The 22,619-nt window shown below is 35.4% G+C and overlaps 1 protein-coding gene across 1 annotated transcript in view; it reads right to left on the bottom strand.

Moving 5' to 3' along the window:
- LOC150106613 (protein SSUH2 homolog) overlaps positions 1-22,619 on the bottom strand; it is a gene marked incomplete at its 5' end in the record, with an annotated part of 284,249 nt that overhangs the window by 198,248 nt on the left and 63,382 nt on the right. Inside the window, one exon of the mRNA XM_090393441.1 lies at positions 5,333-5,437. Coding sequence (XP_090249567.1) covers positions 5,333-5,437 — 105 coding nt within the window. The remainder of the gene's footprint in view (positions 1-5,332; positions 5,438-22,619) is intronic.

Genomic DNA, 22,619 nt, shown 5'->3' with positions numbered 1-22,619 from the left:
GACAGGCAGATCCCCAACTATCTGTTTAGAAGAGCATATATTATACATCTGCAATCATGATTATGGTCAATCTGGTCTGGCAGACCTTTTGGATACAACCCACAAGATCTCCTAGTGAAAAATCACCATGCTCCACCATAGTAAATTCAAAAAAAGAAAGACTGTTTTTAGAATGTGTGGCAGTACTCAGAAATCAACTGAATTTAAATAAATACGGTTGCATAAAAATCCCAAAATTTGTTAAACATTAATTATCAGACATCCCACGTTACATCTTATGCCACCTACAAATGCCCATAGAGGGCGCACCACCTAGACAGGACTTTAGAGTCACCCCCATGTGTTTTACTTAGTATTGTATTGTATTGTATTGTATTGTATTGTATTTGAGTGTGTTGTTAAAAAAGTTATTTGTAATCCCTGAAAATGTTTCAGTGACTGAGAAGAAATACTGGAAGCATTAAAATTAGTTTTAATCCTTTCCCAGTGCTGATAATATTCAATTAAACCACAACATGATGTCCTCACAGCACTTAAGCCTCAACACACAGATTAGAATTATGAAATCCTTCTGTCCATCAAATTTAGTCAATAGGTCTACAAACTGCACCATTCCTTCTGTGTAGCCTATGCACCATTTCATTTGGTGGTGGAGACATGGTATAGAACAGTGGTGTTCACCATTTTTTACTACGCGAGCTACTTTTCTAAAAAGGTTATTCGGTAATCTACTCTCTTATATAGATCACGTTCCCCCAACCTGATATCTGATTATGCACAAATAAATAACTAAAAAAAATACACAACTAAAAACTTTATTTGTGTATTTAAAAATTTATTCATCACTTTTAATTATTTTAATACAACAACAACAAAAAAAAAACAACAAATATATTGGAATAAAATATTTATTTCTCTAATTTGGAAACCCAAAGTTAGAAAAAACAACAGATTGATTACAAACTCACAAGTTACAGGAAATACTGGTTGATTAAAAAAAAAAAAAAAGTTAATGTGAAATTTGGCATTGTTTGGACCTTGCAATATTTTCATAGTCAAGTTGATATGAAGAAGTGGCCAATCGTAGACAATCATCCAAATGATCATTTGTAATTTGGTTTCTGAATTGATTTTTTATGACGTTCATATTTGAAAAAGCGGATTCTGACAAGTATGTCGATCCCAAACATGACAGAATTTTCCGCACAATATTGGGAATTTTTCATGTGAATACTTCCAAATGACTTCACTGTTTACTGATTTTAAATGTAAACTATTCTGAATGTTTATTATCTCAAGTTCTACTTCAGCTTGGTTTATATCAAACAGCCCACTAATTTTATTTGAAATTTCTGTGATGTTCAAGTTTTCTTAAAATGGATTATTGATAAAATATACAATCATTTCAGTTTTATTAAAATTTTTAAATCTTGAATTTATTTCTTCCTCAACTAATTCTATTTCACAAATAAATTCTTCTAAATCATAGCGAAGCATTTCTTGATTTTGTTAAAAATATTTTAATAAATATGGGAGATTACTAAATTCACGGTCAATTATATTTTTCTTTAATAAAAGTAAGTAATGTTGGAAAGTGTTTATTGAACTTAACATGTCAATTAAATTTTTATCTCTATCGCGTAACTCTAAATTTAAATTGCTTAATTTCGTACAGAAATCTACTAAAAATGATAGGTGTAACAACCATCTTTTATCACTCAATTGTGGATAAATATCACCTTTTTCATCAAGAAAATTTTTTATATCGTTAATTAATACAAGAAATCTTTCTAAAAAATGGCTTCTGCTGAGTCAGCGAACATTATTGTACAACAGAAGTTTCCTATCATTATCTGCCTGTAATTTAAATAATCGCCATTGCAGGGCTTTTCCTCAAACAGAATTTACAATTTTAAATGTAATATCCAAAACATCTTTTGTGTTTAATCTTTTACTACACAGTACTTGTTGGTGAATAATACAGTGGCATGTTAAAAAATCTGGATATTTGTCATCGTTTTTACATAATGAAACGAAGCCTGATGTATTACTTATCATTGCAGGAGCACCATCAGTAGTAATAGACACAAGTTTAAAAAGCAGAAGTTTGTCTTGTTTCACAAATTCATCAAATGCCGAAAAATGTCTTCTCCCCTAGTCCTTCCCAATAATGGTATAATTTTCAAAAGTTCTTCTTTACTTGAATAATCTTGAAATACCATGCGAATAAATACCATTAAATGAGCAATATCAATGAAGTCATTTGATTCATCAAATTGTAAAGAAAACGCAACACACTGCTGAATGTCTGACATTAACCTGGCCTGGAAACTTTTCTCCGGCAATTGGAACTCTTCCTTTCAGTAATTTGAAACCTTGTCTGTGGCCTAGAAGTAGTCTCTCTCTAGCGATGCCTCAAACCGAGAAGCTCCTTTCTGGAAGCGGGAAACTCCTCTCTCTCAAGCAACGTGGATCCGGACAGTCTCTGGACTGGGCGACCTCCTCTCTGACAGCAAGTCTCGAACCAGGATCCCTTCTGCTTGCTTCAGTCCCTTTTTATTAGGCTTCCTCTGAGACCTAGCATGAAGTTTGGCAACCCCCAAAGAATCAGTATGAGTCTTTCATCTTAAGTTTCAAGTTTGGCACACCTTTTGCTCTCCTCCGCTTTCTTTTGATTGTAAGTTGCAGGCCATCGGAAAGTTGTTTGAACTCTTTCTGACTGACTTCGGAGATGTTTACACTTAGAGCCTGCAAGCCTTTCTCATACATACAAGTTTCAATAACAATCTTTCTAATGCCGCCATGTACAGCTTCGGCGACAAAAACATTGCCTTTGTTTTTAACACTCTAACATATTCTTATTAAAGCAGTATATACAACTAGCTTCAAAAGAGTTATTTACAAAAACATCTAATACAAACTATATCGAGACAAACAAAAGTTTATTTTTTTTACAATATTCACATGAGACTTAGCCTAATTAAAAAATCGATGTAATGTGTTTTGGAATATTTAATATTTAAGCTACAATAGAGTTTTTACACTTTGCTTATAATTGTATTCACTCGGCTTGCTGTTTGACTGATCCAAATTAATTAATTTACTCGGACTTATAAGAAAATTACTGATTTGACAATTTTAACGAAAAATAAATAAACAATAGCAATACGCTTAAAGCGAATTAAAAATAATACAAAATAATGATAAATAAAATATTATGTTTTCAGTTTTAATTAAATTTGTAAGTAAGGAGGAATACACAAGAGATTGACCAAAAATCGCTCTGTGATCGACCTGTCGATTGCGATTGACGGGTTGAACACCCATGGTCTAGAAGATCACCCATCTGGACTACACTGAAGTCTACAGTATGCTCCTGCAAGCTTAAATACTTCAGACAAACAGGAACAACTGCTTATAACCACCTGGAAGCACACAGACAATATGTCCTGCATCTACTACAGTCATTCTGGGATGGCAGACCATGCCATCAATATGGATCACTGGATCTAATTGGAAAAAAAACCTCCTTCCTATACAGAAACAGATTTACATCACAGAGACTATTTCTGGAATCCACAGCAGCACTACATTTTCCAAACTTAAACAAATTTGGCAGCATTACATTGCCAAAAATCTGGGAGACCATCATTTTCAGACCTTCAGCAAGTGTTCATCACCACACCAATACAAGGTTCCAGCTAGGACTGTAGGAGCTCACTGTTACAACAGTCTGTGTCTGCCTTCCTCCTAAGTGCCCGTATGTATGTGCGCAGTATATCCTTATGCCCATGAAGATGCCATCGTGACCAAGGAGAAATATTGGCTTAGTCATCGAATTAGCTAAATAAATTTAGTTAATTATTAACTTTTGTTTTATTCCACTAAACATCAACACGATCATCCTGCACTCATTTGTTAATTTGCTGCTGCACTCGGTCCACATTCTCCCTTGTATCCCTCCCCTGGCCTATTAAAGCAACCAACTATATATTTCATTGTGTTGGCCTCTACTCACACTGGATAGTCTCAGTTACACTGCCTGATAATTTACAAAAGTGAACTACTTTATTTCCGACTGGTCTGCCAAAAACACAGTATGGAAATATCAAGAGGAAAAAACCAAAACACTTGCCATTTTTTTTATCCTATTTGTGATTAGTAGGCAATCAAGCAGGTGAAAGTTAAGAAGGAACAGGAAAATAATAGAACAAGTGATGAATTTTAAATACTTTGGAATTCAAATTAATTCAGAAGGAATAAAAGAAAATAAAAGCAGACACCTACAGCAAACAACATTTCTAGAGGTTTAAATGCAACATTCAGAAAATAAGAAGTTAAATATTTTAACTAAGACAAGTATATATAAAACGGATAAACATGCTACAGAAATGAAAACACTTAGAAAAATTTGGTAAAAACAAAATATGATAAGATCAGAAATGAAGAAAGAGAGATATATCAAAATGTGCCTTAAGTTGAGTCTCTGAGAGAAAAAAAACTAAACAAATAATGATGCAAAATAATAGAATAATTAGAATAACAAGCCACCTTTGTAGTATAGTTGGAAGAGAGAGAGAGAGAGAGAGAGAGAGAGAGAGAGAGAGATGATGAAACAGTGTGTGTGTGCCCTTTGATTACAGTTTAATTCTCATCATGATTGGAGGAATCTGTATGTGAGCTTTTTCAAATGAAGATGGGTTTGTCAATCTCATATGGAGGTAGTTTTTTTTCTCTCAGGGACTCAAGGTTTTTCATCCCACATACAAACAATTAGGCCTGAGAAAGCATGCAATTAACAGGCAGTGGTTGGCATAATGTGTAGATGGAGGATTAAATAATGTGGACAGTGAGTTATGTGGTGCAGAGTGTCCTCTCAAGCTCTAAAAGCCCAGTTCAAAAAACAAGGAATCTCAGAAGGTATGCCTGCATTAATTTACAAAAATCTTGAGAGATAGTCATTTTGAGACCAATTCTGCCTTTTACAGCTGTAAACTTCTTTTTACCCAACATAAGAGGATATCAAAATAGTTATTTTGTTTATTTATAATTTTAAATTGTTTCCATTATTAGTGTTGTGACAAGTTGTTTGTGCTTTGAAGATGCTAATTTGAAATATTAGCAGCTTAAAAAATAATTTTATTTATTTTATTCTGGTGGTGGTGTGTTTATACTTAAATAACTAGCAACAATTTTCTATATGATAGAGATAATTTCCTTTCTGACAGTTTCTTTAATTTTGTAAATTGACTAATATTAAAGAAACTGGATAACAAAGAATATCACTAATACATTTTTTTTAATGTGGTAGGAAAATAAGAAACAATCAAACCTGTATCAAATGAAATATTTTCATAGCCACAAACTTTATCCATAAGTTCCAAAGGTGGTGCTGAAGGCTCAGGTTCATTATCAATTGCATCTGGTGGTGGAGTAACTGAAATATATATGTTAATGATTACAGAGTGACACTATTTGAAATTTTTGTGATATACAGACCCACTGCACAATTAGAGAATGGGACCATTCTCTAAATACATGATTCAATTCAGTAATTTTTAAGGGTTCTGTAACTTATATTTTACTACTATGAGTAACAAATAAAATATGGTATTATTCTTTATAAGAATTATAAATTGGACAGCTACCGTGTTATATACAGTAAGAACTTCAGTTTAATATAAACCGAAATAATCAGTGGACATTTTGGTCTTGATGTTCATGTCATCATCTGAAGTATACCCATATATATATATATACAAAGAAACAAGCTATCTTACAATACACATAGTATGCTAAAGTCACACTAATTTGGTCAACCATTAACAACACTACTGGCCTGACTTAGGTAAAAGAAAAAGAAAAACCTCACTACATCAAAGCTAGAGTCATATTATCTAGGCTAGAGATTATACACTGTTAACTTAGAACAAAAATAGTACTGATGGTAGTCAATATATGAAATAAGAGCTTAGAGTCCTAAAGTGAGGGTTTGCTGCAGTGGTTGAAAAGAAGTTATGTGGGCTGAATGTGTGCAATCCATATTCTTTGAATTTTTAGGCCATCATTATTGTTTAGATTAGGAGGATTAATCAAAATTTCACAGGCTTCCTTAAATTTGCATTCATAACCAGGTTTCTGTATGACAAGAAACAGGTATCTTTCCAATCAATTTGTGATGATAGGAGTTTAGAATAAATAGGATGATAAGAGTTTAGAGTCCTAAAATGAGGGTTTGCTGGAGTGCTTGAAAAGAAGTTATGTGGATTGAATGTGCCATCCATATTCTTTGGATTTTTTGGCCATCATTATTGTTTAGATTAGGAGGGTTGATCAAAATTTCACAGGCTTCCTTAAATTTGCATTCATAACCAGGTTTTTGTATGATGCAAGAAACAGGTATCTTTCCAATCAATTTGGCGTAGGATGTTAAAAGCATGATCTGAGATCATGATTTTAACATATTCTTTGGATTTTTAGGCCATCATTATTGTTTAGATTAGGAGGATTGATCAAAATTTCACAGGCTTCCTTAAATTTGCATTCATACCAGGTTTTTGTATGATGCAAGAAACAGGTATCTTTCCAATCAATTTGGTGTAGGATGTTAAAACCATGACCCGTGATCCAGTTTCACAATATGAGGTAAGTTACAATGGAACTGGTATACCCTAGGAAGGATAAATGTGTGTGTGTGGGGGGGGGGGGAAGAATCCTTGTAGAAGTTGAATATGTTTTTTTTTAATATTTTTGCTGGTTTAAAAGTAACATTAAGGTTATAATGACTTTAAATTTTTCAGGAAATGACAATGTATACTAAAATATTAATTAAAACACTTTAATTAATACCTTCCAATATTTCGGAAATGCTACACTGCCATCTTCTGGGAACATAAAACTATGATATAGGCATGCAGGCACTAACAACGAGCAAATGAGGCTAAAGAAAGCAACTGGCATTGATCCTAGAGCTTAAAGGTGCCCCTGGTGGGGTAAATTGGCTTCATTATTATTATTATTATCCCAAGAACACCATGAAGACAAAGACTCATCATGGGAGATCCCTTTGTCATACGCACAGATCATCATACTATACCTTAACTACACTCTTGTGCAATGCATTCCAATCATTCGCAACTCTCCAGGCAAAAAAACCTGCTTCTCACCTTTTTTATAGCTTCTAGGGATGATCTCTTGTTATCCCCCCCTCCCCCTACATTTTGTGAAAAACCACTTCAACATTAATCTTATAAAAATCCCTTACCAACATATACGTCTCTATCATATCACCCATCTTCCTCCTATCCACTAGACTGCAATTTGCATCTTCTCAATCTTTCTTCATACTCAACATTCCAGAGACCGTAAATTACTTTAGTCAATTGTCTCTGGACCCTGCTCAATATATCTTTTCATCCTTTTGAAAACCAAGTAACCAAATCTGCACACAGTAGCCCTTATGTGGCCTAATCAAAATCTTATACTATGGAAATAGAATCTCCTTATCTCTAGAAGTCAGTGTCCTCTGCATCATTGCCAGAATTCCTTGTATTGTCCTCACAATTTTGGTAATGTGTTCTCTAAATTTTAGATTCCTAAAATTTAGAGAACACTCCAAGATCTCTGATTTCCTCCACCTTCAACAATATATCCCCAACATAAGTAAATGATATACCCCATTTTTGTTTTCCAAATTTTAAAATATTACATCTTGCAACATTGAATTGTCATCCTCACTCATGTGCCCATTCACTTAAGTCTATTCAAGTCTTCTTGTAAGGACATAACATCTGCTCTACTCCTAATAGCTCTTCCCAACTTTGCATCATCAGCAAACAGCTGAATATCCCCATTCAAATCTAACTCAATATCATTAACATACAGGTGAGACAGCAATAGCTCTAAAATAGATCCCTGAGAGATGCCCCCCTGAGGCATACCATCTATCAGATAGTTACCACATCTGCCCTAGTTTGGCTATCAACTTATCATGTGGTAATCTATCAAAAGTATTTGCAAAATCTAAGTATACTACTGTGTATCCATCTCCTCATCCAATGATGCACCTGTCAGCTTATTGTAATAAGTAAACAGATTACTAAAACATGACCTCCCTTTAGCAAAACCATCAACAATAATACCAGAATTGTCAACCCAATTCTGGATCATGGTTTTCTCTAGCTTCTACAACACTTTACCCACAAAGCTGACACATAGATTGGCCTATAATTTGATGCTCAAGTTTTGTTACTTTGTTCATGAAATGGTACAATCTTGTCTTCATTCCACTCCTTTGGAACTTGACCCAATGTAAGACTCATATTAAACAAATGTGTCAAGGCAGATGTCAACTCCCTGGCACATTCCTTAAAAATATGCAGCGATATATTTTCAAGTCCCACAGCCTTATCAATATCAAGATTGCTTAAATCCCTATATACCCCTTCCTTGATTACAGTCAGTCTGTTCTCTTCCTCATCCACTCCTTTCAAACTTTCCATGACGTCCCAGAGTGGGTGTGAGACTATTGCCTCATTTAAGAAACAGTCAGTACATTAGGTAAAGTTTCATGTTTGGTCTCAAGAGCAGGGTTTCTGGACTATGTAAAAAAAGAAGCAAAAAAATATATATATTTGCTTATTTTTTATAGTCGAGCCCTGCATGCATGCACGCGCGCGCACACACACACACACACACAGCTTGACAACTTATGCAAATTCCTATTCACAACAAAAAAACATGTATGCGTCCAAGACCCCTATCCCCCACCAATTTAACAATAATTTCCAATATCACTAGGAGTTCCATAATTGATTAGTAGGCCTGTCATTGTTTGGAGAACAATTCCTTTGTATGAGAATCGTTCCCAGAAGAAGTCAGTAAGAATGAGAAAAAAAGTAAAAAAAACAGCATTGATTTTTTTTATTTTGAAAATATAATCTCAGTGGATGTGACGTTTGCACACCACAGTACTTGGCCATGTGAAGGAAGACTTGGTTTCAAATCTAGTCGGTGATTAGAAGAAATTTTTCTAAGCCTTTTTTTTGTCAAAAAAAAGGCTTAAAAAAGTTTATTAATTAGACGACCCCTGGCACTCGCAAGTGGTTTTTTTTCTCCCAGAAACTCTGGTTTTTCATCCCATAAACTCAAGAAAATCGACCATAGAACTTACATTATTTCAGACATTAAATATATTGTGTTAGGGTTAGGGACCATGAGATGGCGGCACTTGGTGAGCCATCTCTTCACTGCTTGCCACTTAATTAGTGATAGCCTTGGGCCATCTCTGATTGGGTACCGGTGGAGATTGAACTGCCCACTCAGTCTCCAAAAGTTAGATAGGGCTAAAACAGCCTTACCTACTCCCTATTTGGGAATAAAAAGGCGTTAGCCGATTTATTTATTTTTTTGAAAATATAATATGTTACCGTATTTATTCGAATATAACTTGCACCTTTTTTACCCCAAAATTAAATTTAAAAATCTTGGTGCGAGATATACGCGGAGATTTTCATAAGCTAAAGTTTTTCGGGAAAAAGCCAAATCGACGTTTATAATTAAAGCCTCAGTATTCATCCTAATTTGTAATTGCTGACATTGTTTATGAAATGAATACATTTAAAGTTTAATTATCAACGTTATTTACATTATCAGCTGCTCACCTGCATTATGTGATATATTTGAATCTTTAGCGACAATGGTTCTATTATTAAATTAAGATAAATGGTCATCTTTCACCAACATCTGTGGCCTCGGCTCCAACCTTAATAGTGTCCACTGCCATCTGCAGTCCATCAAACTGCACTTACTCTTTTCAGCAGAAACTCAAATCTCATCTCCCCACATCCATCTCAACCTTCCACACCACACGATGTTTAACTCCTTTCGACCCAAGGGTGGTATCTGCAAATGCATCCACTGTAACATACCCTGTCAGAGAGCACCTAACCTAGACCTTCTTTGGTTGAAAATATCCCTTTCCCACTCAGTCTAATTCATCTGTTGTCTTTACATTATCAAAAATTATGGAAACAACTACGGAGTTAGAGCAAAACTTTAGTTTAATATAAACCAAAATGAACACTCAGCATTTCGACCTTCATATCAAGGTCATCATCATCATCATCATCTGGAGCATACACACATATACACACAAAGAAACAAGCTGTACTACAATTCTTTGTGTATATATGTGTATGCTCCAGATGATGACTTTGATATGAAGGTCGAAATGCCAAGTGTTCATTTTAGTTTATATTAAACTAAAGTTTTGCTCTAACATGGTAGTTGTCTCCATAATTTTTGATAATGTAATCTGATCACCATGTGAGCATGAAAAAAAGGATCATCTGCTGTCTCTATTGCTCAACTAATGCCACCAACCACTCTGAGCTCTTTAATTTTCTCTCTTAAAAATTGATTTTCTCCAGTCCCACTCTCTTAACAGTGAAATCATCCTCCCAGGAGATTTCAATGTCCATAGCACCAACTTGCTTTCCTCCTCCAGTTGTACGGATCTTGCAGCCAGAGATGCTGAAACAGTTGACATCACTAACGACCATACACAAATTGTTCACATGCCAACCAGAATAACAGATAACCCAAACCACTCCTCAAATACCCTAGATCTCTTCCACACCGATGACCCTTCCAAATATGCAGTGAATGTAGCAAGCTTCCTGGGTAATTCTGACCACAATCTAGTACTCATATCCTCCCCCATGCAACAACACTTACACAGTCACTCCCACACAATGGCAATTTGACATTATAACAGTGCCAAGTGAGACAGCCTCTGAGACCACTATGCTTCATTCCCATGGTTGGACTATTGTTTCCAATCTTCCAATCCAAACATATGCACTGAACGGATCACCAAAGTATTCCTCACACTTCTCTGAAGTGTTGTCCACTATCTAAACCCTTGTTCACCAAAAGATGTGCTAAGGCTGTACAAATGAAAAATCAAGCATACCACAACTGGCTCAAATCAAGAACTCAATCCACCTTCAATGCTTATACTGAAGCCCAAAACAGATAAAAGAAACCTATCCATGCTTCCAAAACAGAATTTGAATGGGCAAAAAGTAGGAAACTTGCAGCCTGCCCAAATGGTAGCTGGGCATTTTGGTCTCTCACCTGGCCCTGATGGCATTCATCCAATTGTCCTGAAGATCTGTGCACCAGAACTGACTCCTATCCTATGCTGCCTGTACATACTATCTTATTCCATTGGTATATATCTCAAAGCCTGCAAATTGGCCTATACACCATCTGTCCAAAAAGAAACCGAACTTTTCGAAAATAGAAGAAACTAGTGGTGCCACCTGTTGTATCTTTTTGTTGTCCAAAGCGGCAACCTTCATTAGTGTTGTGTCAACTCTTTATCACATTTGTTTCATTAGAAGCCGAGTTATAGTGCCAAGAGTGACAGTGTGTTTTGACGAAACGCTCGGAAACGAACGGTCGGAAAATGAGTTTCAAACAGAGAGCTGCGATTGACATTTGTGTTAAACTTGGTAAAAGTTTTGCCGAAACGCATCAAATGCTTCAAAAAGCATATGGTGATGAATGCTTATCTCGTACTCAAGTTTACGAGTGGTTTAAGCGATTTCAAAGTGGTCGTGAGACGCTTGAGGACGACGAAAAGCCGGGCCGTCCAAAAAGTGGAATGAGCGAAGTTAAAATAAAAAGTGCATAATTTCATCAAAGAAAATGCGTGGGTTAAGCATGGAGAGTGGTGTGGAATTTGTGGATGTGTGGAATGAGTTCGATGGGCGAAAGGACTTATATAAGATGGATGGATTGCATTTGAATGGAGTTGGTGTACGGAGACTTGAAAAAGTGTTGATGAATGATGTGGAAGTGGATGTACAGACTCAGGGAAACTAGATTTATTAAGAGGGGGGGGGAGTAGATATGCTGACTTTAGGGGGGCAGTTAAGTGTATGAATGAGTATATTATGCCCGAGCGAGTACAACGGACAACAAATCAGAATGGGATAGTTAGTATAAGGCATCAAAGTAAGGATGGGACAAATGGGCTTCTGCGATTCATGTACACTAATGCCAGGAGTATTAGGAACAAGAAGGAAGAGTTTTTGGCCATGGTTGGCACTTCCAGGCCAGAGGTTGTCGGTATTAGTGAAACATGGCTGACAGAAGATGATAAAGCTAGTGGGATTGAATGCGACGGGTATAGGGGAGATATGATTGAGACATTCAAATTACTGAAGGGTTTCTATAAAATTAATTCAGAAGATATTTTTGAGAACAGGGCTGGTTGTGGGAGGACTAGGGGACATCCATGGAAACTGGGCAAAAGTGTGGTTAGTAAAGGTGTTAGAGCTGGGTTCTTTACTTTTAGAGTAGTGAATGAGTGGAATGCGCTCCCTGAGTCTGTGGTGGATGCTGTGACAGTGAATGAGTTTAAGGCGAGGTATGATAGATACTGTATGAATGTCAAATAGTTGTGATGAATATGATTTGGGGCCTCCCTCGATGAGTCTAATGACTCCCTGGAGTTGCCCGTAATAATAGTAATAGTAATAGTAAAAAAACCCGAAATCTTCCGTCAGATTGATTGAAGATGAATTGGGGATTCCAAAATCAACTGTGCACAACATTTGACCGAGAGTTTATTACCGTATGACCGTAAATTGAATTCGCGATTTGTTCCCCACAAGTTGACCGACGACCAAAAAATGTATCGAATTGAACACTGCAAGGACCTCATTAAAACCGCTCGTAAGGATTCAAACTTCCTTGAAACGATCGTTACTGGTGACGAAACGTGGTGTTTTGAGTATGAGCCCAAAACAAACGCCAGAGTGCTGAGTGGAGACCACCAGAAGAAGGCATCTGAAAAAAAGTCGCTTGGAGAAGTCAAAGTAAAGACAATACTGATTTGTTTCTAAGATTCCAAGGGCATTATCCATAAAGAATTCGTTCCGCCTGGCCAAACGATCAACGGTGAGTTTTATCTCGAAGTTTTGATGCGATTGATAGCGAGAATTCGTCGCGAACGGCATGAATATCGTGATGCAGGCAGCTGGTCACTTTTGCAAGATAGAGGTGTCACATAATAATAATAATAATAATAATAATAATAATAATAATGTCATCGTTCGAACATTGTGAGACAGTTTTGAGCAAAAACCAAGTTTGTGTGTTGGATCACTCGCTGTATTCACCTAATTTAGCACCCTGTGACTTCCTTCTCTTCCCCCGACTTTATTATTTGCCGATGAAGGAAGGCGATACGACACCATTGAAAACGTTCAAGCAGCAGTAACCACCAGCACACCAGTGCCGTAACGGCACTGGTGGTTGCTGTGGCAAGTGTCAAACTCCCCCTCCTCCTCTCCCCCCCCCCCCACACACAAAACGACAAAAATTTTGAAAAATTTAAATGTAACAAGTTAAATTTTACTAAATGCAATATGTTAAACACTTGCTATTAACCCCATCAAAATGAGTTGCCTGTAAATCCAATTATGTATATGTAAAAATAAATAATCAATTAAATAAGAACAAATTTTTATTCATATTTAGTGACAAAAAAATTAAAGAAATACACGACATAGGTATAATATAAAATAATATAATAAAACCATAAATAAGTTCAGCATATTTTATAAAGAAATTTTTCTAGCTTTTTCATTTGCAAACACATCTATTATATCGTCATAATTTAATGTTTTTGCAATATCTTTTTCAATTGATATGTTTGTCAATCGTTCTTGTCCAAGAGAAGAACGAAGGTACGATTTTACAATTTCAATTTGCTAAACGAACGTTCGCAGGAAGCTGTTGTTACAGGCATTGTTATGAAAATCCTTAATGCTATGTCTAGATTTGGATACGTGTTTTGTAATGAGAGTTCGTAATTTTTTGCAAGATTTGAAAAGCGTCCATATTGCCTAAATTTTCAAAAACTTCCATGCCTTGATATTTGAAACTCTCAATTTCACATACAAATTCTGGAGCATCTAAGTCGCTATTATATTTCAATGCCAGGTCAGCTGTGCATCGTTTGAGATCAACTAGCTTAATAATTTTTAAAGCGTGTCCATTTAAAAAAAAATGAAGTTGTTAGCGACCTCTTGTAAAGCAGTAAATCTATCATTGAGTTGTATGAGTATTAGATCTAAAACTTCATGGCAAATGAATCATCGGTAGCTTTCTCACCAGGGATATTTTTTATTTTGCGCCGTCTCTTTTCTGGAATGCAAGTTTCAATATTTATTGTTTCGGCTAAACTTTTTGCCGAATTGTGAAGCGAATCGAAGAAATAATTTCGGTACTGTTGAATTTCATTTTTTAGAGCTTTTATCATTTTCGACTGTTTTTTTTTTTTCTTGTTAAAGTAAATTTACTTTATTTATCTTTCCTAATATTGTATCACAAAATATTAATAGTGCAACAAAATTAAATTTTGTTAATAATTATAGCAATATTCGAGCATTTGTTACAGAGTCTACTGTATCTTGTCTTTGTCCATCACACATTTCATTAAGAAGTTGTATTATTAAAGGCACTTGATTTCGTAAGGCTTTTACCGCGTTAGCTTTCGCGGACCACTCGTGTCACTTAAACCTTTAAGACGAACAGATAATTTTTCCTTTAAAAGATCCCATCTACAAGTAGAATTTACAAAAAAGTTAAACAATTGAATTGTTCCAAAACATGATTTCATTTGAACAGATGTCCGCGGGGTTAGCCTAGTGGCTATGCGCTTCAAAACCATATGCCCGGGGAAGGAGTGTCCTGGGTTCGATCGCCGACGTGAGGAGCTTAAGGATCTTCCTCAGCCATAGCCAAGTTAGCCGGTCTTGGGTGTCAGCAGCAGGGTTTTTTTACCACAGTTTATCTTGGGTTTTTCATCCCGCAAGCAGGTAACCCGGCCTCGTGAACACACGAGGCCGGGTTGCCTTGTGTGTTCACGAGGCAATAAATACTTAACCCCCACCTGAGGGAGCGGCTCAACTCGCCCCAATAGGGACGGGGGAGAAAAAGGAGGAAACTTCATATGAATAAATAAAATAAATTTGAACAGATGTTTGTGCAGCATGAACGCCTATTAAATTAAGGCTGTGAGCAGTGAATGGAATAAATCTCGCCATATTGTTTAAACGTAATATCCTGGCTTGTACTCCCTTGTATTTACCCGCCATATTCGCTCCATTATCATATGACCGTCCTCTTATATTTCTAATATTTAATCCGTCTGATATTAACTTTTTTTTCGATGTCATTCGCAAGTGCTTCGTCAAATTTTTGCATGTGTTACAATAAAATGTATGAAGGTTTCTTCAATGCTACATTTATTCGTGTTAGGATTAATGTTGACATTGCGCAAAATTTGGATTATCTGTTCCTGGTGAGAAGTGTCAGGTGTGCTATCAAATAAAATAGAAAAATATTTTGCTTTTGGAATAATTGAAATAATATGATGTCTAATTTTAGAAGCAACTATATTAATTATATCATTTTGTATTATAGGAGAGAAATAATTAACTTCATTTTTCTTATAACTTTCAATATGCAGTAGGATCGTAATGACTAATTAATTCTATCGGTTCAAAAATTTTCCACATTCGGGATGACCAATTTTTTTCGCAGTTCCTCTTCAAGCGTCATTCTTTTTTACGCAGTGCAGAATGGCATCCAAAATAACTTTTAATGCCTCCACTTTTCTTTTTCTTTTAAAATTGCTTCTTGTAATTGATCGTTTATAAAACCACCTTTCTTAATTTTTGATTTTGAAAGTTTTCCATTCGACGTAATTTTTTTTTTTTTTTATGATATAATGACTTTTCATGATGTGGTAACATAGGATTCAAATTTCCAGTCTCGAAACCCCGCAGTGGTCCATACATTCTGATTTTTTCCAAAAAGAATACATGGAAAACAGAACAGTGCATCTTTTCGCTGCAATACATCAACCAATTTCTGAGTACTTGTTCTCCGTTTGACATGGTTTTTACAAACCATTTTTTATCAAAATGCCGATTTTCTCTATTACGATAAACATTTATATTATTGCACAACTTGGGTCCATGTTGAACAAATATTTGTATGTTACTATTGGTTATGTGCCATGTGGTGTGATCATTAAAATCTATTATTTTTGCATTATCAATATTTTCTAATTTAACATCCACCATATAATTATCATTATTACATTGCTTCTCGATTTCCTGGTTTTGATGTTCAATTGTACTTTTCTCTTCTGTTTCAATTCACATGAAACATAACTACTTGTAGAAGGCAGATTTAATTCGGTTGTTAAGCTTGAATGAACTAGAGGTGGATCATCTGTTCGTAATTCCTGTTTGTCGCTATCATCATTTTTGGAATCACCACAAATGGTTGTTACGTCAGTATTAGTAGCTGATGCGAGGGAATCGTTGGTATTGGTGGACAAGGATGTAGCTGCTCCAACGGCTGGTGCTGAAAATTTTAGAACTTTTGGTGCAGGTTCTGTTGAAAACTTGTTCTCTTTGGTGTCTTTCATTAAAATTCCAAATTTCCTTATATCGCTTGTTGCTTTCTATACTTGCTCTTCCTTTTCTCTTTTCCTTTTGAGAAAAGCAGCTCCCGATAACTTTTTCTCTTTCAAATTACTGATCTAAATGACAATAAATTTCGTATTGATAAATTATTCTTTTTCTATTAATTATTAATTTTGAGTTAATTTATTTATTATTTTTAAGAGTTTTAAAACAATAAAATCTTATTTAAAACAGTTGCCTTCTACGGATTTTTACTATAAATAATTAATTTATACAATAATTTGAAAATTTGATAATTAAAGTAAACTATAATTATTGAGGGCAATGTAAGACGTAAAGTATGCTGCCCAACGAGCGATTTTGGCATTTTAGCAAAATGCGCCTCTGATTAATATGTTTATTATTTATAAACTACTTACCTATAAAATTTTATTTGTCTATCAAAAATCCAAAAATAAGTACACAATTAAAATCAAAGTCACTTAAACACAGAATACACAATACACTCAATATGTTTCACATTCAAAATTGAAATGACGTTCAAAAAAAAAAAAAAAAGTAAGAAGTACATATCACGCTGTTTCGTCTATCCAAATTCGAAGCGGAATTTAAGAAAACGAACAGACGTAATATACACCTATGTTTCAGACTAAATAATTGGACAGTGTTTCTGAAACTTCAGATATCCGTGTACCTCTTCTTTAATTTTCATTATTACCAAGTACCTTATCAAAATAATAATAATAATAATAAATATATATATATATTTCATTTTAAATGTGTGTTTTATTTGAATTTAGATGTACATTTAAACAAAAAAAAAAGATTAATTTTTAATAGAACAAAATTTATAAAGATACTATACATTTTTACTTAATATAAATAATTTATCATCAATGAGGAGTGAAACTGCTTATTTCTATATCTGCTATATTGCTCTCTTTTGTGCGTTTTATAAATCCAGTCTTTAACCAATGATCTATACTTAAGAATTTGAAAGCTAAAAAAATTACCGTATTTACTCGAATATAACTCACACTTTTTTTCCCAAAATTAACGCTAAAAAATCGTGGTGCGAGATATATGCGGGGATTTTTGGAAACTAAAGTTTTCAGGAAAAAAAAAAAAAAAAACTTAAAATGGATATGACTTACCAAGAAGCTTCTATTCTCCATCACTTCTTCTGTCCTCGCGAGCGGTTTCCTTGTTATCTTGCAATCAAAGTTATCTACCCAAATAGAGTTATCTTCTTTCCCATTGATATAATGGGAAAGAAGATAACTCTATTTGGGTAGATAACTTTTTGATTAAAAAAAATGATCAAAAATTACCAGTAATTTAAGACTTGAGATATGTAACGAACAATCCTTGACAAATTACTAATGAGAAGTGAAAGATGTGTGCGATTGTAGGCTAGCAGAGAAAGAGCAACTATTAAAGAAGTGCATATGATTGGTGCGGTATTAACAAACGATCGTGCGACCCAAACAAAACAAGCTGACAATTGAATTGAAATGCATCCACTATATATTTCTTAGTTTTAACACGTTCATGATGGGGTAGTGTCAAGCAAAACCACATGTTGCACCTGCAACATGTGGTTTGCTTGAGTGTATATAGCAGTTTCTGTTGGAGGGAAGATGTGATTCATTAGTTAGTGTTTATATTTTCAGTTGTCTGTAATTGCACTATTTGTTGAGAAATATATTACACAGTCTGCAAATGTCTGAACCCGTGTTTCTGCAGTATAGTTACTGTTCTGGAGGGCATATTGTTTACTGCAGGGAGCGAATTATCGCTCCAACATGAAAAGTCAGGGCGATAGTGACTCGCAATTTGAGTAAGAGAATTCATGCACAATATAATTTAATATATACAGACTATAAAAGTTTATGAAATTCACATCATATGATACTTTATGAGTTGTTTCCTTAAGTATCTAATAAGTGGGTTCTAAAATGTTTAGTTTTAGTATGTATGACTATAATTTATTTATTAATAAAATATAATAAACACATATTTAACTGTCAATGGGAAATTGCGTTTTTTTATTTGGTAAAATAAACGCTGTATTTTTGTAAAATATTCTTGTTGCCGTAATACTGCTGAACGAGCACCCTTATTAAGCAGCGCCGTGGGGCAGGCTGTCTCTATGTTACAACCTGTCGATGGTACTGATTACGACACAGCAACAACACAACTGATCTTATGAATGACAACAAGACTAATAATAATTACATGATTTTGGAAATTCTCTAATCTACAAAAAGTAGAGCAAATGGAAATATCGAGGGTGGGAAGATTGTGATTTTCATTGAATCCTGGGTGTAAATAAGGGCTGGCGAATAATTTTTGTGGGTGGGTCATGAAACGAGGGATTCGGGTAGATGGAATGATATCAAAGGAGGAATGATATAAAGGGATTAAAATTATAATATGGAAGGTAATAAACTTAGGATGGGCAGATAGACACAGGAGGATAACGGAAGAATGTATTAGATTATCTATGCAAATGTTTAGGATTAGACGGGAATTTGGAGATACAAAATTCTACAAAATCATAAAATGCGAAAATACATTCATTAATAGTTAATGGTGCGACAGAACAATTTACTTGAGACAAAAACGAGAACTGCAAAGAAATGTTATGTTCAAGTGGTTAAAGTCGTGATATTAGGCGCTGTCGTTGCCATCTAACTCGAGACGAATTGGAACTCACCGGTGTTCCAAATGTAGTGGAATTCCGCTGTGTTGCAGAATTTGTGTCTAAAGCGGCATATTGCCGAAATTTAAAAATACAATATAAAATAGCGGACTTTTATATCTATTTATTTATTTTTATTTTTTTACGTTTTGCGCCCCCCAAACTTAGTTGCGCCTGTGGCAGGCGCCTCTTTCGCCACGCTCTCGTTACGGCACTGGTAACCACGACCTTCAACAATATCCCAAAAACCGATATAAGAAACTCATTTAACGAATTAATTGAGCATATCAAACGCTGTATCGAAGCTGAGGGTGAGTATATTGATTGAAATAAATTATTTGAATAATTATAATTGGCATGTGTGTTTTATTTTCTATCAAAAATTCGGTTTCTTTTTGGACAGAGGATGTATTCAACCCATTCCTAAGAAGGATGACAAATCACTGCCATCGAACTACCGCCCTATCCATCACTTCAGTCCTATCTAAAGTGATAGAGAAAACCATCAATTCTTTGAACCTTGAAGTCACCCAGCTATTAAGCGACCACCAGTATGGATTCCATCAAAGGCCTGTTAAAGCCATTGGGATAGATAGATAGTATGGATTCCATTGCTTCCGATCAACAGGAGATCTACTCTCATATATCACCCATCTCTGAACAAATGCCATGGAGAAATTTGCTGAATCTCAAGTGGGTGCACTGGATATCTCCAAAGCCTTTATCCAGATCTGGCACAAAGGTTCACTAAGCAAACTCCTATCATGTGGACTGTCTCAGGACTTCTGCAGTTGGATTGCCAGCTTTCTGTCTGGACACACACACACACACACAGTGTGATGGCAGATGGTATCCGTTTCCTATCCTCTCATCATCCAACTAATGCTGGGATTCCACAAGGTTCTGTTCTCTTACCAACCCTCTTCCTTCTGTATATCAATGACCTACTTCAGTTGACCTCCAACCCAACACAGTTTTGCAGATGACAGTACATTGTGCTCCTCCCTTTCATTTGACAAACCTTACTCAACACAACTCACCATCTCAACCTACAGAACATGAACCACCACTGCCCTCAATTTTCTGATCTCCAAGCCATCCTTGAATGGGTTTCAAATAACTTAATCAATTTCAATGCTAGTAAGACCCAGTTCTGTCTTATTTCTCACAAAAAAGAACCATTTTCTTCCAGTATGATTTTTGACAATACCCAAATTTCCAGACAAGATGAGATTTCTCTTCTTGGAATTACCCTGACATCAAGCCTCTCTTGGCATAAACTCATCACAACCATTGCATCCTCAGATTCTAAAAAACTAGGATTTCTCTTTCACTCAAAATGTTACTTCACCTCTGAACAGCTGTTAACCTTATCCAAATTACAAATCTGCCCAGCTATTGAATACTACTCTCACATTTGGAGTGGGGAACCCCTAAGAGCTTCCTCAAAATGCTTGCCTCAATACAGAGAAGAGCAATTAGATTGATTAATGACCCATCTCTTACCAAATCACTTAACACAGATGTTTGAATTCTGTAATATGTGTATTCTATAACTATTTCCATGGCAATGTTCATCTGAAATAAAATCAATAATTCCCCCACTTAGTACTAAGCCTGTTGGAACATGCACAGCAACAGCTGCACATGTTCCCTTCACAGCTTGAAATCCACAGAACAAGTTTCTTTTCCTCTCATTTTAGGAGCCCACTCCAAATGCTCTCACATTTGGAGTGGGGGCTCCTAAAAGTTCCCTCAAAATGCTTGACAGAGGAGAGCAATTAGGTGACCCAAAAATGACCCATCTCTTACCAACTCACTCTCCTCACAATATTTCCATGGCAAATGTTCATCTGAAATAGCATCAATAATTCCACCACTCAGTACTAAGCCCATTGGAACATGTACAACTGCCGCCCAACATCCTTTCACAGTACACCTTGAAATCCACAGAACAACTTTCATTTCCTCCTCCTTCATCCCTGCTACTGCTATAATGTGGAACAGTCTTTCTCCCCTGATGTATTTTCCAAGGAATACAACTTACAGACTTTGAAATCAAATGTAAACAAGTTTTTCCTTTTCCAACCCACTACCCATATACGGTACTAACGTACTATAGGTTGATCAACCAACCTCTTGTGTATGGGCCCAATATTAAAAAAAAAAAAAAATATATATATATATATATATACCAAAATAGCATCATCTTCACTCCCATCCAGAGCATTAGAGATGGCGGTTTTTAAGAAACTCTTGGCAATTATTTCTGGCGAAATCATTAAGGATAGAACCTAAACGTTGTCTCTCATTTCCCATCCCCCTCCGTGCAATCCAAGATCGAATTGAAGTCAATGCTCTCACTCCTACATTTCCTCTACTGGTTGCTTCCATCTCTATGCATATGACTGGTTTGGTATTAACAAAAGATCACGCGACTCAACAACAAAGGCAAGCCCACGACTGTTCAGTTGAAATGCCGATTCTCTTCAACCGAATTCCGAAATATCTGAAACTGCCATAACAACATTTACTATCTATTAAAGTTTTAAACTTTTTTCGTTTTCGAGGTATGCAAAACTTTTTAATTATTTCTTTCTCCATAAAGTAAAATCAGGGGTGCGAGATATACGCGACGGCGAGTTATATTCGAGTAAATATGGTACATTAATTTTGTTACATAGACGGAGTGAACAAGGGGTCATCCCAGGAGATTGTGTAAGTGTGTGTGTGGTTAACAAGGATGTTAGGACTAGATTTTTTGCATGGATGGTTGTAAATGGGTGGAAGGCGTTGCCAGAGGGGTTGTGAATGCTTCGTCTGTAAATGAGTTTAAGGGGAAGTATGACAGGTATTTTGTGAATAATGGTTAGTATGTGAATGTTGGGTCTCCGCAATGAGTCTTTTGACTCCATGGAGGCACCTTATATAATAATAATAAAAAATAAAAATAAAAAATTAAAAAAAATTGTCAAGCCGTTTTAATCGGACCATTTTTAATGACAAAACAAATGTTTGTCTCAGTGAATGCATCGAAAACAGTTCAGCATTTTCCTAAATCTAAACTAAAAGTTTTGAATGGATTTTTACAAAAACTGCCACTTTTATTTTCTCCCGATAATCCTATTTTAATACCGTAAATCTGTTAACAGATGCCATATCGAATTCGACTCTCGAACAATATCAAACTCTATTATATGTATAGATAGAATTATAAAAGCAAGCTAGCTCAATGTTATAAGCGGTGATATAAAGACTGGTTTACATAAGTTAAGGAACAAAGAGAAAAATCGCGATTACTCGGAAGTAAAACATATAGGAGTCAGGTACATTTAAAAAAAAGTGAGGCTGAGTCTGTTTATCAAATACAAATGGGTGGCGCATATGCAAATGAGGCA

Source organism: Typopeltis vanoorti, chromosome 5, assembly GCF_054136105.1.
Source record: "Typopeltis vanoorti isolate ZY-2024b chromosome 5, IOZ_Tvanoo_1.0, whole genome shotgun sequence".
NCBI classification, from domain to species: Eukaryota; Metazoa; Arthropoda; class Arachnida; order Uropygi; family Thelyphonidae; genus Typopeltis; species Typopeltis vanoorti.
The sequence above is the reverse complement of the archived record's forward strand: the minus strand, read 5'-3'. Positions and strand labels throughout refer to the sequence as shown.